The following is a 19396-nucleotide window of genomic DNA, read 5'->3' on the forward strand; positions in this document are numbered from 1 at the left end:
CTAAATGATCTGATTCAGACTTTACCTTCTCAGTAGTGACCTTAGAGAGATCCTTGTACAAAAGTTTGCGGACGTACTCCTGAAGAGGAGGACGTTTCTTTCTCACTGTCTTTTCAGCTGGAGGTGGGTTGCAGTAGTAATATGCATTCTCAACCATTGTAACATACCTAGCATCAAGATGCATTGCTTGTTTCTTTCTCATCATTTGCTCCTAAAAGAAAATGTGTAGATTAACCAAAGCATTCCACAATGCATGAAGTAAAAATGCTTACCTGCTCTGAAAAGGTAATGGTATTGAGGCTAAAACTGCTGATAAGGAGACCTTTTCAGTCACACTTCAAGCTGAAATTGAGCACACTAAGTACTAAGACCTTGAGGGCTAATAATTTTCTTGTCTGTAGAGATATTCCAGATTAAATGGTGTAATACTGGATGGCATAAATACTGAGAAGGAATTTATAATCAGTTACACTTTAATTTGATTCTTACTCCTTAATTTCACTTACACATTTGAGCCTAATGTTCTTTAGGGTTAATACAGGTTCGCACAGTTATAAATCAAATCACATTCATAGCAGTACTCTCTTAATACTTTATGGGGTACAATTTAAGGCCAAATAGCCATGAACTAAAGGTGGTCCCCACCTTATAGTACTGAGTACCTACTCATTTGAATAATCTGTTTTTATGGGGTAACTTTTCTCTCTTAATAAAAAAGTGTATTATTAGTATGTATACATATGTGCACATACATGCACAATGTCTATGTGTGTGCACATGTGTCACAGCTCATGTATGTAGGCCAGGGAACAACTTTATGGAATAGGTTCTCTTGTATCTTTTTGTGTGTGGTTCTGGGAATCAAGCTCAGATAGCCAGGCTTACAGTGAAAGTGCCTTTAACCACTGAACTGTATTACCACCTCATTAATTCTTTGAACTAACTGGCAAACAAGATGAAAAAAAAAATTCCTATGGCTCTCCAGGATGGCCGTTCATCTGTGCAGGATGTTCTAGGTTAGGCAGAAATGCTTGTACTCAAATGGCAGAAGAAGACAACCGACACTAATTAGTATTCTTAATCCTTGAGGTAAATAAAGACCCTCAACTTCTTACCAGGATCTACAAGCCCTTACCAAAAGCACACTGGTCCTCAGATGTGATTCTGGAGATCTGAAAAGAAACCGTCCACAGGTCTCCAGTAGAGTACATGCCATTTCAATATGATGATGAGAAAAGTCTGACAGAAGCATCTGGAATAAAAAGAATGATGAAAAACCACAAAGACAACACATCAATTCTAAGAGAGAAAGAAAGCAATACATGTATCTTTAATAACTTATAATATTTCAATGATGAAAATCAAGCTGACTTTAGTGAATTTTACTGTTGAACATCTGGTTCACCATCAAATTTTTACTAAAAGCTTATACATTTAACATCTTTCTTTTCAGGAAAGGAAACTGCTATCAAATTCAAATTCTTTTCTATATTTATTAGATGTTATATATTCACTTTATAATGATGTATGTAGTTTATGTATTTGTGTGCAAATATGTGGATGGCTTACCTTAAGTGTAAATGGACTCAACTCATCAACACAAAAAAAATATAACTAACTTGTTAGATAAAACAAAAGGAGAACTACTTGTCTGTAAGAAACACATCTCACTAACAAAGATACTCACAGTCTGTAAGTTAAATAAAGTATATTTAAAAAGTTCAAACCAAATTTTGTCCAAAGAGACACTGTAGGCAACTACATAATAATGTGAACAATTCACAAAAAAACATGACAGGGACTCGGATGAGGAGGTAGATAGCTCAACAGGTAATTCAGATTCCTAGCACCAGCATAAAAGCTGAGTGGATATGGTGGTCACCTGTATTCTAGTGCTCAAGTGACTGAGACTGAGATAATGAATTCCCAGGAAAACCTGGCTAGCTAGAATACAAATCAGTGAGCACTAGTTTCAAGTGAGAAACCCTGCCTCAACATACAAAGTGGAGAGAGATGGAGGAAGACACCAGGGATCAACTTTGGCTTCACACACACGCACATACACACACATACACACACACACACACACACACACACACTCATGCATGCACACAAATATACATGTAACAAAAACAGCTGGAGAGATGGCTCAGAGGTCAAGAGCACTGGCTGATCTTTCAGAGAACCCAGGTTTGATTCCCAGCACCATATAGTGGTTCATAGGGGATCTAAAGTCATATTCTGACCTCCACAGGAACCAGGCACACATGAAGTAGACAAACATACATTCAGGCAAAGCATTCATACAATGAAAAAAGATTTAACAGTAGTGGATAGATATGCAGTGAATGTTGGGGATTCTCAATTTCATGAAACAAACACTAATGGGTAAAAAAGATGACACAGTTCCTAATACAATAGCAGGTGATTTCACTTTTATGTAAGTCAGGAAAACTATTATCAACAAAGAGATTTAAGAATTAAGTTAGAAGCTGGGCATGGTGGCACTACACTGTTCTACAGGACAAAAAAGAGCTACACAGAGAAACCCTGTATTGAAAACTTAGGAGAAAAAGAAAGTGTTAAGTTAGACCATAGGTTAAAATCTATATAACAAGTATCTACAGATAGTCATTCAGCAGATATGAAATAAACATTATTCTCAGTAGCCTATAAAACCAGATAACAGATAACATTGTAAGCCTCAAAGTAAGTCTTAAAAATACAAAAGAATATAAATAATGTTTCTATCTTTTCAGATCATAATCAAATACTATTAGATACCAACCACACATACACTCTTTAAAAAGAAAAAAAAAGTATTACTACCGACACAGGGTTTCTCTATATAGTCCTATCTGTCCTGGAGCTCACTATGGAGAACAGGCTGGCCTCGAACTCGGAAAGATCCTCCTGTCTCTGCCTTTCAGGTGCTGGGATTAATGTCATGTACCAAGCCCAGTCTGAGCAATACACTCTTAAATGGCCAGTGGATCACTGAAGAAATCAGGGAGAAAATTTCAGTTCCTAGAATCAAATGAAAATGCAAGTCAAACTTACCAGAACTTTGGGATATAGCTAAGGCAGTTCTAACAGGAAAGTTTATAGCTATGAGTGCTTATAATAAAAAGTCAGAGATCTCAGGGCTGGGGAGATAGCTCAGCATTCAAAGTGCTGCTAATCCTGCAAGGGGCATGAGTTCAGTTCCCAACACCCAAACTGGGGTGGCTCACAACAACCTGTAACATCAGTTTCAAGGGATCTAATGGACTCTTCTAGCCTCTGCAGGCACCCACACAGAAGTAGCATATACACATGTGGCACACCTGTACACACACACACACACACACACACACACACATTTTGAAAAAGGCAGAAGATACCAAATAAATAATCTAATGATGCACAAGATATAAGAAAAATAAAAAACAAGACAAACCCCCAAAGAGTAAATAGCAAGAAATAAAAATTAGGGAAGACGTTAATAAAATGGATGCTAAAAGAACAATACATAGACTCAATAATACAAAGAGTTGGTTCTTTGGACAATCTAAACAAAAGAATGAAAACTAAGACCAAGTTAATTATATTAGAAATGAAAAAGGAGGAGCTAGAGCAATGGCTCAGTGGTTAAGAGTACTTGTTCTTGGAGAGGACCTGGGTTTAGTTGCTAGCACCCATATGATGGCTCATAGCAAATTTTTAACTCCAGTTTCAAGAGATTTGATGCTGACTTATGTGGGCACCAGGTAGTGCACACATGTAGGCAAAACTTTCATACACATAAATAAATAATTAAAATGAAAATTTTATAATGAAAAAGATTCCATTGAAATCCAGAATACCTTTATGGAATACTTTGAAACTCATATTCTGAAAGAACATGGAAAATATATATGAAACAGATTCCTAGATATATATCATTACCAAAATAAAATTCTATTAAACAGACCCTTAACCAGCAATAAGAATGAAATAGTAGAGGTCCCTTAACAAATAAGCCCAGGACAAGATAGCTTCATAACTAAATTCTACCAAGTGCTTAAAGAAGAGCCAATACGAATGCTCATGATCACAAAACTGTTCCTTAAAACAGAAGGAACACCACCATACTCATTCTATAAAGCCAGTGTTTTTTTTTTCTTTTCTTTAAGATTTATCTATTATATATACAGTGTTCTGCCTGGATGTATGCCTGCATGCTATAAGAGCCATGATGTAGTTGCTGGGAATTGAACTCAGAACCTCTGGAAGAGCTCTGAGCCATCTCTCTAGCCCCATATAAACCCAGTCTTATTCTGATACTAACACTAAAGGCACAAGAAAAAATTGTTTAGACCAATTTCCTTGATGAGCATAGATACAAGAATTCTCAGGGGAAAACAAAACAAAACTGCAAACCAGGCTAATTAGATGGCTCTGTGGGTAAAAGCACTTTCTGAGAAAGAAATCAGGGGATTAAAAAGAAAAGGTCCCATTCACGAAAGCTTAATAAAACAACGTGCGGCTGGAGGTAATTCAAAGAAGTTAAAGACCACTATGATGAAAATCTGAAACATCAAAGAATTGAAGATGACACTGGAAGATGGAAAGACCTCCCATACTCATGGACTGGCAGAATTAATATGTGAAAATTATTATATAAATGAGGGCTAGAGAGTGGCTAGGCTATTAAGAACAGTTGTGCTCTTCCAGAGAATCCAAGTTTAGTTTCCAGTATCCAGTATTGAGTTCACAGCCATCTCTAACTCTAATTCCAGGGGATCTGATACCCTCTTATAATGGGGGATGTCCTTCTGTACACATCTCTTATTGGTTGATGAATAAAACACTGATTGGCCAGTAGCCAGGCAGGAAGTATAGGCGGGGCTACCAGAGGAGGAGAATTTTGGGGAGAGGAAGCAGAGAGAAGCTGTCAAGGAGACGCCATGATAAGACACCAGAAGTTCTCTATTAAGATAATACCATGTAGAAATGCATAGATTAGCCGGGTGTTGATGGCACACTCTTTTAGTCCCAGCACTTGGGAGGTAGAAGCAGGTGGATCTCTGTGAGTTTGAAGCCAGCCTAGTTGACAGATCGAGTTCCAGGACAGGCTCCAAAGCAATACAGAAAAACCCTGCCTCAAAAATCCATTAAAAAAAAAAAAAAAAAAAAAAGCATAGATTAGTAGTGATGGGTTAATAAATTAAAGAGAGAGATAACCAATAAGAAGCCTGAGCCATCTGAGCCATCAGCCAACAGTTTAATAACTAATACGTCTCTGTGTGCTTATTTGAGGCTGAATCAGCAGCAGGACCTGGCAGGACAGAAACTGTCTCTTTACTCTTCTGACTCCAAGGCACCAGACACGCAACCAATACACAGACATACATGAAGGCAAAACATACATAATAAAAAAAGGAATTGATTATATAATTGAAAGCAATTTACAGATACAATGTAATCCCCAAAGCCCCAATGACATTCTTCACAGATGAAAAAAAAAAAAAAATCTTACAATTCATATAGAATTGAAACAGTCAAAGCAATTGTTAAGCAAAAAAAAAAAAAAAAAAAAAAAAAAAGCCCCACAAGACTCGATACCACAATCTTAAACCTCAAACCTCGCTAAACAAATTAAAAACAGCATGGTATTAGCACAAAAACAAACACATAGACCAATGGTCTAGAACAGAGGACCCAAAAGTACCCCCCCACACACACACACTCACCTAATCTTTGATAAAAGTATCAAAAGCATAAATTTAAAAAAAAAAAAAAACAAAAACAAAAACTTCTTCAAATGATGCCAGGAAAACTGGACAGACATGTGAAATCATGGAATAAGGGGCCTGGAGAAACTGCTCAGTGGGCCAAATATTTCACCTCTAAGTTTAAAGACCTTAATTTGGATCCTTACAGCTTGCTAGCTAGCCAGTCTAGCCAAATGAATGAGCTTCAGATTCACTGAAATGACTCTGTCACTGTAGAGGAAGACAACTAACATGAATCTCTGTCCTTCACATGCACATGCATGCTTTTAAACAAACAAACAAACAAACACACACACACACACACACACACACACACACACACACACACACGATCCCCCTTTTCTCTCATCCTACACAAAAATCAATTCAAAATGGATCAAAGACCTTAGTGTTGGAAGAAAACATGGGCAAAACACTTCAACATATAGGCACAGGAAATAACTAAAAGGAACTCTAATACCTCAATAACCAACCTTATAGATTGACAAATAGGATCACATGACTTTAAAAAGCTTGTGCTCAGCAAAGGAAGTAAACACCAAAATGAACAGACTGCAAACAACACAAGGAGAATCTGACAAGGGAGCAATATCTACAATCTATAAAGAACCTCCAAAATTAGACTGAAAGACAAAACAAAACACCCAATCAACAATTTTGCTAATGAACTGAATAGACAATTCTTAGAAGAAGAAATACAAGTGACTAAGAAATATTTGAAAGAGTGTTCAAAATCCTTGGTCATTAGGAAAATACAAATTAAGACTACATCAAGGGCTGGAGAGATGGCTCAGTAGTTAAGACCACTGACTGTTCTTTCAAAGGACCTGGGTTTAGTTCCCATGATGGCTCAAAACCATCTATAACCCTGGTTGCAGTGATCTTTTCTAACCTCTGTAGGAACCAGGCACACAAATGATACATTAGATATTCATGCAGGCAAAATACCCACACACAGTAAATAAATACATCTTAAAAAAACAAAACTCCACTATATTAAGATTTTATGTCACCCATCAGAATAACTATCATCTAAAACAAACACAAAAAGATTGGGACTGGAGAGATGGTTCAATAAACATTTGCCATGCCAACTGTGATGACATGAGTTTGGATCCCCAGGATATGGTAGTGTGGACCTATAATCCCAGTGCTCCTGCAGCCAGGTGACTGAAAGAGACAAAAGACTCCCCAGAAACTTGTGAGTCGTGCATGGAAACTCAACAAAGAGATCCTGCCTAAAACAAGGTAAAAGGTTGTCTTGGGACATACACACCCAACTTGGCACATCCCCACCACCATCAACAGAGGCACATACAAACAGATATGCACCCACACATACAAAGAAAACAAATGACAACAAATGCTGATGAGGAACTGGGCAGAGAGGAACCATTATTTAGAGATTGTAAAAATACAGCCATTATGTAAGTCAGAAGGGAAATTCTTCAAAATATCAAAACAGAACTGCCAAATGACCAACTAACTATACCACTTCTAAGCACTGGCTAGTGGATATACTACAGAAATACTTGAACATCCATGTTTATTGTTGTATTACTGTATACAACAGGCAAGATATGGAACTCTAATAGTAAGGATACACAGCAGAATTTAGTTAAGACTGAAAGTATAACATAAAAAAAATGGATGGTATATAAAGAGAAATAAGGAGGAAGCTTTCTATCATGTGAAATCTAGATTGAACAGTGTGTTTATGTGTATGTATATGTATATATGTATGTAGAAAGAGAACAATGAGGAAGAAGAAAGAGGTCTAAAGAGGGGTAAGGAAAGAAAAATAAAGTAACAGAACATGTAAAAACTGAGGAGTAATTATCCGGAGAGAGGATAACAAAAATGGGAAGGAGAGGTTAGTGGGAAGGAATGAAAGGGAACTACTATAATAATATATGTATATGAAAATGTCACAATAAAACCCATTTCTTTGTATGCTAGTCCACACACTAACTTTAAAAGGCTAAATTGTTTTAAGTGTGTGGTGGTTTGAATGAAAATGGTCCCTATAAACTCATAGGAAGCGGCATTATTTGAAAGGATTTGGCCTTGTTGGAGGAAGTATGTCACTGGAAGTAGGCTTTGAGATTTCTAAAGCTCAAGCCCAGCCCAGTGGTTCTCTCTCTTCCTGCTGATCCAGATACAGAACTCTTAGTTCCTTCTCTAGCACCTTGTCTGCCTGCACATGGCTATGTCTGCCTCCATGACAATAATGGACAAAACCTCTGAAATGTAAGCCAGCCCTAATTAAATGATTTCCTTTATAAGAGTTGCTGTGGTCATGGTGTCTCTTCATAGCAATAGAAATCCTAACTAAGACAGGATAAAGCAGAAATCAGCCTTCACATGTTAAGCATTTGATGAAAATCACAGAAAACAAATATACAAATGAAAAAACACAAAATGTTATGAAAGCTGGGCTTAGTGTCACATGCTGTTATCTTAGTACCTGAGACAAGAATGTAGTAAGCTTGAGAGACTCAAAAAAACCAAAAAATTATGATAAAATCCCTGCAGACTAATCTGTGCATATACTGATGATTATTTTCTTAAAATGAATTCTTAGAAACAGGTCAGGAAACATACTTCCTACACAGACTACACAAAAATCTATTAATATATTTAAACAGTCTCCAGCATGGCTCCCAGTCACTCTTAGATAGCTGCCTAAGGTTTGCCTGAGACATCCTCTGCTGTTAAGCTCTCTCCTGAGACTCCCTAGGGAAGCTAAGGATGCTTAATTCTCTGAATATTTACAATGAATCAGTGTTTTTAGACTATAAAAACATGCAGTTTAAGTTAGCAAATTTGTTTTAGAAAAAAAAATTTGAAAAAGATTAATCATTTAAAATGCAAGTTTATCAATTCTGCTCTAATTTTACCACATAAAATTAATATTATTATTATTTGATATTTAATTTAATTTCATTATGAACACAAAACACAATCTGAAGTATTCCAGTAAACAACCCATGCACATCTGAAGAGATCATCTTGGTGTCAAATACAATGTTAATTAAATCGAGGTTTGGTAAATTGTTCATCAAATACATACTGTTTCTTCCTACTTATAACTATGATGATTTCTTCATATATTTTGAAGTTATGCTATCAGAAGTATAACATCTTGAGAGAAATTCTGTTCAATATACTTTCTGCCTCACAAACAGTTTGGTGAGACCAGTTTTTTTGACTCTTGGCTAGTATTTACACAGTGTACTCTGTCTTTTTACTTTAGCCTATTTTGTCTGTATCTTTTAAGACCATCCCTCTCGTAGATAGCACCAAGTTGTTTTTTGGGTTTTTTGTTTGGTTTTGGTTTTTTGTTTTTCAAGACAGGGTTTCTCTGTGTAACAGCATTGGCTGTCCTGGAACTCTCTCTGTAGACCAGGCTGTACCAAATGATTTTGATTAAGTATTGTACTTTTATGGTTTTTACTTGATATACTTTGTTCCTTTTATTTAAGTACTGAAGTTTGTATCTACTATCTTATCTTTTGTTTTCTATTTTACATACATACTAATAATATTCCTTTTTACTGCTCTTGACAAATTAAGTTAATCATATATTTAATTATTTCATTTTCTATAACTTATAAGATGAAATTTTTCTATTAAAAACACTGCAGCACTTACCTTTAAACAATGCAGTGTATCATTTTTGGTGAACATCTTAAACTTGGTTAGTTCTCCAATAAAACGGACTGTTTTGTTCTTTGTTTCAATATTGATCTGGTCCTTTTTTCGTACCTATAAATTAAAAGACACTGATTATATAATTAGCATTTTGAATACCTGTGCTAAGAATTACTTTAATATATTGTAACTCACTTAAAATATTTCAAATAAATTGGGAAAGGTTTCTTGTCTTCAAATTATTTTAAGTTAAGGAAAAACTTGCCCATGTTGTCCACACCAGTTCTAGGAAATGCTTTGCAAAACTGCTCCATGATCAAGTGATTTGGGGAATCAAGATAATGTTTTTTTCAGGTTTAAAGAAGCCCTCAAAGTAACCCATTTAATTTAAATCAATATTTCTCAAGTTAATTTAGTGATCTAAGCAATTTTATCAATTATCAATGCTATTAACAGCATATCAAATTAATATTTTTAAGAACACACTTTAGAAAATGCTGCTTTAAAAATATAAATGCTAAAAGCTCATTTAATTGAAAAATATTTTCATGTCATTTACTATGAACTATATTACATATTTTGCATAATTCACTACAATGAAACATGCAATATATTCACTGTTATTTTCATTACCAGAAATAATCATATGTCAAAGTTCAAATACTTTGCAAGTTTGAGCTCTACACTAATGCATACATTTTTTAAAAAAGTCTAATGTAGTGAAATTCCATTCAAACAGTATGTATAATACAGACACACTGAGGTAAGTGTAACTAGATGTAACTGTAGGATTGTATTTTCATACGAAATCCAAATTTACAGTCTAGAAATCATTACATGAACAACGATGAGATGACAGCATCTCCAATTAATTCAGTGCTGTTTCCCGAATATCACCCACTTATTTTATCCAGAAGACATAATATTCAGGGAAATAAATGATAGCTGTTTCTCTTCTGGTGCAGCAGGGGAAGGTGTAAGGATTCAGGCATTATGCTGGCCTGCCCCTGTCACCTGGCAGAATGCACTCAGGCAGTACCCTGGTCAGTCCAGGGCTCCATGATTGCATGGTCTGCATGCAGATGCAAAGGACCCCTTTAAAAACAGACCCCTCCCACTTCAGCTCTCTTCTCTTTCCTCTGCTTTCCCTTTCCCTGGGGTAGATAGGATTTTTCCTGTCTCCTCTTCTCCCCACCCCCTTTACCTCTTTTCTCTTTACTTCCCCCTTCCCTCCCCTTTCTAATAAAAGTTGTCATTTAAGCTCTGTCTGCCTGGCATGTTTGTCCCTCTGCCTCAGTAAACCTCGCCTGCGTACCATGGAATTCACGCACAAGATTCCTCTCATGCTTTATCTTGACAGAAGGGGAGTTGGAGAGACAGAAAAGAGGGAGAACAAAGGAGAAAGATCTCAAGTGACAAATGATTTGACTAGGGTGAATAGTAAGATTCAAATTTCCCAACTATCAACTGAAATTTACTTCACTCATCCATAATTTAAATAACGGAATTCCAACTTGGTTTTTCTTTTTTTCTAAAGGGGGAAAGGAGCTAATGTCATCTGCAGCCATAAATTTCATGATCATTATTTTATTGGACTTTTTATAAACCAGACAACTAAGCACTCAATGGAATTTGACGTTCAGGCATCTACTTTCTATAACAGAGATAAGTATTTAGACGTTCTAGAATTTTAATGATTTTGTTTTGTTTGTTTGATTGATTGAGACAGGGTCTTACTATGTAGCCATGGTTGATCTGAAGCTTCCTATATAGAACAAGTAGTTTAAAACTTGCAACAATCCTCCTGTCTCTGCCTCATGGGTACTAGGATTATAAGTGTATGACACCATACCAATCTCTTTAGTGATGACTTTAAAATAAAACCATGTTTATTAAAACCCCAGAGCAAAGTAGGAGGGCATTATTACTAAATCTGACCCAAAGTATCAACAACAGTGTATCAAGCAAAAACAAAGTCACAAACATTCCAGAAGACTTCATTTTAGTATTATTATTTACAGATAAAAAATATCTTTGTGATTAGAGACAAACAGAAAACACAGCCAGAGTGAGCTCCCACCAAGCCGTACTAGTTGTTTTTAAATTTATTAGCTACTAGTTAGCCTCCTATACTGTGCAACATAAAGAACTTCTTGTCACCCACATACTTACGAGCTACTCTCTACATTTCTCCCCACATTCACCCCTTCTCAGATTTCAGAATCACTTTTTAAAAATATTTACTTTTATTTTATGTGTATGTACAAGTGCCTGCAAATATACATGTGCACCATGTGTGTGCTTGGTGCTTGTGAAGGCTGGGAAGGCATGTCAGATCCCTAGGAATTATAGTTGCCGATAGCTGTAAGTCATCATGTGGGTGTTGGCAATAACCACATTCAGGTCCTTTGCAGGAGGAGCCAGTACTCTTAACCTCAGCCATTTCTCCTGCCTAGAAATCACGATTTTACTCCCTATTTCTATGTGGTCTATTTTTTCTTTCCTTCACAACTATGAAAACTTAAAAATGAAGATCAATGATCTCCATTCCTAATGTTCAGAAGAGAAGCTCAAAACATTTTAAAAGACTGTAATGGGGTGGGAGTGGGGGAAACCCCACTAACTTATCCTAACTTCTCAATTCAATATTCTTCACTATCACTTCTTCAAAACTTACAATCAAAGACATATCAAAAATTTATGTGAAACTATACTTGTTCTTAGCCGAAAGGCTGAGAAGCAATAGTTCTGTAAAGCTAAAATGCAGAACAATAAGCATTTGTTTATGTATTACCAGCTCAGCAATTACTATGGTAAGATTTTACTTACATTACGAATTATCCTTAACAAAAATGCTGCTTCCAGTTTGATATTTAAAGACAGATAAAACTAATTACTGTTAGTGTGCATCACCAAATAACCTCTTCAGATATGTCTACCCATAAATCTTTAAAAACTATCCTATGCCAATCATTTACTAGTTTCCCCCCACCCAAAAAAAAAAAAAAAAACTGCTGGCCCTTCTAGAAGGGCTAATAAATACTTGTCCAAAAAGACAAGTATAATTTGTTTTTTTTACTTTAACTTCATCCACTAATTCAATACTTTTCTGCAAATCTATTTTATGCCAACCTTGTAATCTGTCCTGAGTCTATATATAAATAAACTTGTCATAATTTATATATATAATTCTTAATTTGGGGAACATTAGTCTCAAAAGGTGTACAATCAACCTACTGGGACAGGGAGTGATGGCTAAGGATAAATCTGGAACTTTATGTTCTATAATGTACATAAAATGTTCTATAATGTACATAAAAGGTTGTAATTGCAAATGTAAGTTTAAAATCATATACATATAATAAAAATACAGATATACTGCATAAACATTTGTATTCCACTTATTTTGACCAATTGTTTTAGTGTGACTATGAATGTTTCTTTCTAGAAGCTTGCTTATGTACTGAACACTGGAAAACTCTGGGAAGCAGGTTCTAAGCGGGAGATGTAGATAACCCGGAGTGTGTCTTAGGAGGTTATACCTGTTTCCTGCTTTCTTCTTCATTCTTTATTTCCCATCCATTGTGACATTCCAGCCACCATGATGCTCTCCCCAAACACATGGAGTCAAGCAATCTTCGATTCAACTACCCAAGATGAACAAATCGTGCCCTTTATCTTAAGTTGTTTGTGTGAGGTATAATGGTCAGTTGTGAAAGTTAATGCAACAATAATGAATTTTAATTTAAAAAAAAAACGTAGAAAAGACCTTTTTTTTAGAATGTCAGATGGTTTGCTTAAACAAAAGCTGGCTTTGCCTTCATTTAAGAAGGAGACTCTGATGAAAGTTTGGAGGACAAAGAATACTAGCAACAAAAATAGTCCTCACAGTTACACTATCCAAAGACAAAATTTTATGAAAAAACATTTTTTTTAAAGTTACAGTATCACTTTGGCATCATGATTATCTGACCCTTTTTAAAAGTCCTACAGTTGGGCTTTGAGGTGATCAGTTTTTCCTAGTAAGGTTCATGATATAAACAAAGCTTTTTAATTTTTTTCTCAGAGCCGTTCAATGTATGAATGTCTCTAATGATCTTGAAACATATTGCCGAACTGTTTTATCTAAATTCTTACCTGATTGAAGTATATAAGAGTGTTGATTTCTCACTTCTATTAGCTTTATTGATCTGTCAAATTAGCAAATCCATTGTTTAACTAGAATTTCTTTGACTACATATAGTTTTATCAGCTTTACTTCTCAGCTGAGATTCTTAAGGGGGCAAATATGATCATATTGTGGCAATATATTGGACCTAGATAGAAGACAGAGACAGGGAAACCTGGTTAAAGAGCTATTGTCATAACTCAAGCTGTGGATTATGAAAGACAGTGGCAGCAGGTATGATGAGAAGTAGCTAGAACTGGAGTGTTTCAGGATGTTGTGACAACAAGAATTTGGTGAACACAGATATTGAGTATGAGAGAACTTTAACAGTTGAATATAATATACTGAGTTTATGGGGAAAATACAGAAGTACGTTCAATGAAGTAAAATATAAAGATGTTCTTAGAAGAAAATAATCAGTCTGTTTTGTGAATACAACTGGTTTGTAGAAAGACAAAAAAAAAAAAAAAAAAAAAACTGTTTATGCACTGGATAGGCTCTAGCAAGATACACACATTTGGTGACTTAGAAGTTGTTGGGAAACAAGCGTTAATTGAAGTCAGACAATCCCATTCCTACTCAAAAATCAGAATGGAGCCAAGCGTGATAGTACACCTGGAATCCCAGCACTTGGAAGATGGAATAAAGAGGATTAATTCAAAGCCAGAATCTGCTACAATTATGAGTTTGAGGCTGGCCTGAATTACCTGAAATCCTGTCTCAAACAAAAAACCAGTGCAAAAGAAGACTAAGGAATCTCAACATATAAATCTACTTCTAAAAAGATTAACAATGATAAACATAAGATCCAGGATAATGATATTTATATTAGGTACTGTACCATATAAGGATTATCTCATTTATACTTAGGACAAATACTGCTTCAAAGAGCAAAATTTATTCTCATTAAACAGACCTGTTTAGCACCTGAGTAACTAAGTCCTAGTCATGATGTTAACATGAAGGAAAAAGAATGATGCCTTCTAAAAAAATCAGGAGAGTCCAGGGATTTAGAATCTACAAGGACATCAGCTAATAGGTAATTAGGAAATTTAGTGAACTCTATCAAGGATATTGCTATAGTGGTTTTAGTAAATAAAAAAAAAAATTATATCCTAAAAAAAATCCCAATAAAAAGGAAAACAACAACAACAACAAAAGGATGTGGTGGTACATGCCTACAATCCCAACAGACACTGGAGGATCTAGAGGCAAGCCTGGTATACAAGATTCCCTGTCTCAAAATGAGGAAATGAAAGATGGGTGTTGTAGGGTGTACTGTGTTAACCAGATTGACACATGTGGGTTTTGTAGCTGTTACTTTGTTTTCATTTGATAATAGTTGCACATAAAACACATTTAAAGCCTAACAGAAATAAATTAGGAAAGAGAGTTTGCAGATTAGGAAGAGAGGAAGGAGAGATCCTGGGAGAGATGGAAAGTTATCAATTACTTCAACTAACTTCTATTCTAAGAACTGTGGGTCCCCAAGATTGCAGCAGTATAAATTATGCCATTATCTTCAACTTTTCTTCAATTTTCAGGGTAAGAGAAGTATGCATGTATAGAATGCTCTTAATTGTACATTTTACACCAAATGCACTAATGATATTTAGTCCAACAATTTGTGTTTTGCTTAAATTAGGATTTGGTTGAAAGACTGATGCATATAATTGATATAGCGCCTTCAGAGTGCTCACTAGTATAACAGATCCTCATTGGTAGAAGGGATCAACTACATACCAAAATATGACTTCTGCTGTATCTATTCCTGAAGTAGCAGCATTTATCAAAGTGTGTTCTTTATGGGATATATACTCATTTTCCTCTAGTACATTCACAGAGCACAATTACCCTTATGAAGTTTTGAGAAGTTTTATAACAAAACAAAACTGTTAAGCTTTAATGAGCTCAGTGTTTTCCAAGTTCTCTAAACACAGACGCCTTACCTGTCTCACTCACTATTGCCTACGAAAATCTAAAAAACACTTAAGCAAAACATGGCCCAGGAAAATCTTAATCAAAAGGATAGCAACGAATAAACACTACAAGAAGTAATTAGAGATTAATCTGTCCTTCATAAGATTTTTCTGGCTCTGAATTCCCCCAATAAGTCATTATGCAAGCATACAATCATAATTTATTATTTTTCTCTTGCTTTTATATTTATGTCATATTTGTGAACTATATAGTGAGGTTCCTGATCTCAGGAATTATCTGCTCTTTTGAGTGCTCAGCAATACTACTCACTTGTAAATAGTGCTTACTGAACACAGCAAACAGTAGTTTTACTGGTATTACAAACAACTTACTGTAAAGTTTTATAAAAGTAACTTTTCACTGACTACGCTAACACCCTAACTTAAGTAGTGTCGGAGTCTACTAATGTCCACTTTCAGTCACTAGCAGTGTCATTTTCACCCACCAACCCTGTGTTTGAGCCTCTATTATATGACTTCCACAAGATGACTGGGTAACCAGGGCACATGAGAACTACTAATACAGTCTGTTCAGGTTTGTAGAACTGGAAAGGAAAGGAAGCTACCTGGAAAAAGATCTTTGGTATTTACCACAGTACTGTTTAAGAACTTAACACTATCCAAGATAAAAATTCTTAAGACAAGAATCAATAGAACACAGGCAACAGCAGGATTCCCTAACGTCTTAGAATTAATGAAAGCTATTATACTTCCCACTTTTGGAATTCAACACCTAAAGAGGCACCTATAGGGCCTGCATATCCAACTTTCTTCATAGCTAATTCTCTCCTTTTTCTGGGGTCAACAATAAGGTCTGTGTCTTGACCTTAAAGAATGATTTTTTTTTTAATTTGTAAAAAGAAAAACTACAGTATTTATAAATAACGAGATGATAAAATACTAGCAGTTCCCCTCCTACAACTTTAAGCATTACTAAGTACACCTACACTTTAAGAAAATTTAGAATTCCATAAATTCTCAACTATTGTGCCACTATCAATTTCAAAAGTACACTTATCAACAAAATTATTATGTTCAATCAAAGAACCTTCACTCAACTTATTAGAATATATACATATTGCAAAATAAATGCTTAAATACATACATGAAATCTGAAATCCCCCCTCAGCATGGAACAAAGATCCTCTGCTACATCAGACATGCAGGGATGCAATGTAGCAACCAATCTTGCATAAAATGGTAGCAAATCCAACCTGCAAAAGTTATATGTGATATGTATAAAAAGAAAGACATACCAGAAATAATTCATTTTAAAACTTTCTCAGATTTACTCATAGTAAATAATTTTTAAAAAGCTAATCATTCAGACACGCCCATTTATTGCCATTATGGAGTTTCTGAAAATTCAGTAAGCCTCTTAAAAGTTTATTAATAACCTGGCATTTTCCAGTCTTATTTTGACTATGTATGTAATTTTGATACATGAAATGATATGTGAAGAAAATGCATTCTGACATGGCTTAAATTTTTAATTACATAATTACTCAGTAACAGAATATTTAGAAACCTACAGGCAACTTAAATACTTAAAGAATCCTTTCAAACTACTTCCATCATTTATCCAGGGGTAAAGTCATTTGAGAATACCAATTTCTGAAGAAAGTAACCAAGAACTAAAATGTACCTAAGATTTTAAGATAATGTCAAAAGATGCAAATGAACTTTATCACAAAGCCCATTCAGATCATCACATAAGATCTCACTCTAGACAATGGCAGTATGTGGCATTCATGCTGTCACCTCACTCCACTGACAGAGCATTCTTTCCCATCAAATGTGGATGCGGCTCCAAAATCCTGCTTATATAATCCAATACTCCAGGCAACCACTGCTAACTGGAATCAACACACATACTATAATTTATTCCATCCTAGCACAGCTATTGTCTTACACAACTTGATTATTTAGCTATTCAACACTCAGCACATCATACAGGCTGTTGATGAGAAGCAATAAGAGGGAACAAAAGCAGTCACACTGGCAGCAGTAGGGCCAGCAGGGCAGAGACAGGGAAGCTAAACACCACAAAGAGCAGCAGAAACTGTGACAGACAGAAGCTTTTAGAAGACAAGCAAATAATCCTACAGTTCTTAACTATCCCCATATATATCCCTGTATTACTGATTAATGAAGGGCAATAGGTCATTATTATTAAGGTATCCTGTCATAGCAGGCTACAAATTCGACTTGGAATTACAATTAGATTGACCCTAAGACAAGGAGGGCAAAGGAGATACAGGGTTAAGGAAAAGCAAAGGAAACTGATGGAAAAATCTTAAAAATTTGGTTTTCTTTTTGAGTTCTATAATTTTTTTTAAAATATTTGTATTTTAACATCTTGTTTTTACACAAAACCCTTTCATAAGTGATAAAAATATCCTGTAACATCAGAATTCTGAGAAAATAAGAGTAATTCACTGCCCCATGAAGAAAAAACAGCATCATTAACTACCTGGGACCGCTCACTTTAAGATGGATAGATATAAGCACTTTTGTTCCTGTTCGGACCAAGAAAAAGCCTCCAAGTAGATTCAATTAATTGGAGAAAGAAGAAAACGTACATACACTTATTGCTATTTTTAGCACCTGGAATTAAATAAAACCGAAATGGCTGGAGCACTCTATGAGGGTTTTTTTCTTAATTAAATCTTTTGAGGTAGGAAGATACAACTTTAATACAGATCTTTTGAAGTAGGAAGTACCACCTTTAATGTGAGATAAGTTCAAGACTGATTCTTACAAAACTCCAGGTAGATAATGCAGAAAAAGTCATTAAAGCACACACACACACACACACACACACACACACACACACACACACACACACACACACACACGAAATATTTAAGAGCCACTTGAGTGGCTAGAGAAATGGTTCAGTGAGTTAAATCTATTTTCTCAGAGTTCTACTCCCACAAAATGGGTAGCTCATATTAAAGTTTTCCCTGTTTTATCTTTAGTTCTGTGTCCATTCATTACTTTACAAAATAAACTTTATTACAATGTAAATAAGATAGTAAGTTACTTGCTCACTACCAGTCATAACTCACTTTATTGTATATTATATTAGTAAACTGTTATGTACTGTTTAAGCTTTTTGAAAAGACTCCTATTCCAGACTCAAGCAGGCTTACTTCAAGTATTCTCTAAGACTATGTCATGAGGCAGGCTGCCCCTCCTGGCTCTATACTGAAGAGAGGAAAACCACCTGGCAGTCAAGAGCATTTAAAACATTCTCCCCTGAGAAAAGCCAGAAAAAATATGAAAACATCTGCAGTGGTCCAGGAGTGGTGTGGCACAGGCCTTTAATTAAAGCGCTTAGGAGGCAGAGACAGGTAGATCTTGAACACTTGGGGTTCAGCAGATCTATGAGTATACATAGTAATACCCTGTCTCAAAACAAAAAAACCTATAGTGGAAACAGCAGCTATACATTGAGCAATGGGAAACTTATCCAGAAAGAGAAAATTTAACCTGAAACTCCAGCTGACTGCCAGTTTTTGCTGTCCATTTCATGGATGTTAAGTGCCCAATATGTGATGACATTATCTGTTGCTATGTGCTCTTTTAAAGGGGATACTCCTCTCTACCTGAGAATCTCGATCAGGAACTGACTGCCCCTGCTGGGCTTCTCTAGTAATTCTGCTAGACATTTGTTAGCCTCAACATGATGATGTCACCTGCTTGCCTGCTCAGTGAGGCTACTCCACTTGTTCTGCCTGATTTGATGACACTTTGCTATTTATCTGCTGTTTCTATAACACTTGTTAGTTACTCTTTTATTTTTGTCTAATAAACTCATTCATTCAAAACAGAAA

At 35.5% G+C, this 19396-nt stretch overlaps 1 protein-coding gene across 5 annotated transcripts in view; it reads right to left on the reverse strand.

Moving 5' to 3' along the window:
• Upf2 (UPF2 regulator of nonsense mediated mRNA decay) overlaps positions 1 to 19396 on the reverse strand; it is a 106624-nt gene that overhangs the window by 37838 nt on the left and 49390 nt on the right. For all 5 annotated transcript variants that reach the window (XM_051194881.1, XM_051194879.1, XM_051194880.1 and 2 more), the window contains 4 exons: positions 16663 to 16771; positions 9411 to 9524; positions 1136 to 1252; positions 26 to 211 (listed from right to left, as the gene is read on the reverse strand). In XM_051194881.1, coding sequence (XP_051050838.1) covers positions 26 to 211; positions 1136 to 1252; positions 9411 to 9524; positions 16663 to 16771 — 526 coding nt within the window. The remainder of the gene's footprint in view (positions 1 to 25; positions 212 to 1135; positions 1253 to 9410; positions 9525 to 16662; positions 16772 to 19396) is intronic.

This window comes from Phodopus roborovskii, unplaced genomic scaffold (assembly GCF_943737965.1).
Source record: "Phodopus roborovskii unplaced genomic scaffold, PHOROB, whole genome shotgun sequence".
NCBI classification, from domain to species: Eukaryota; Metazoa; Chordata; class Mammalia; order Rodentia; family Cricetidae; genus Phodopus; species Phodopus roborovskii.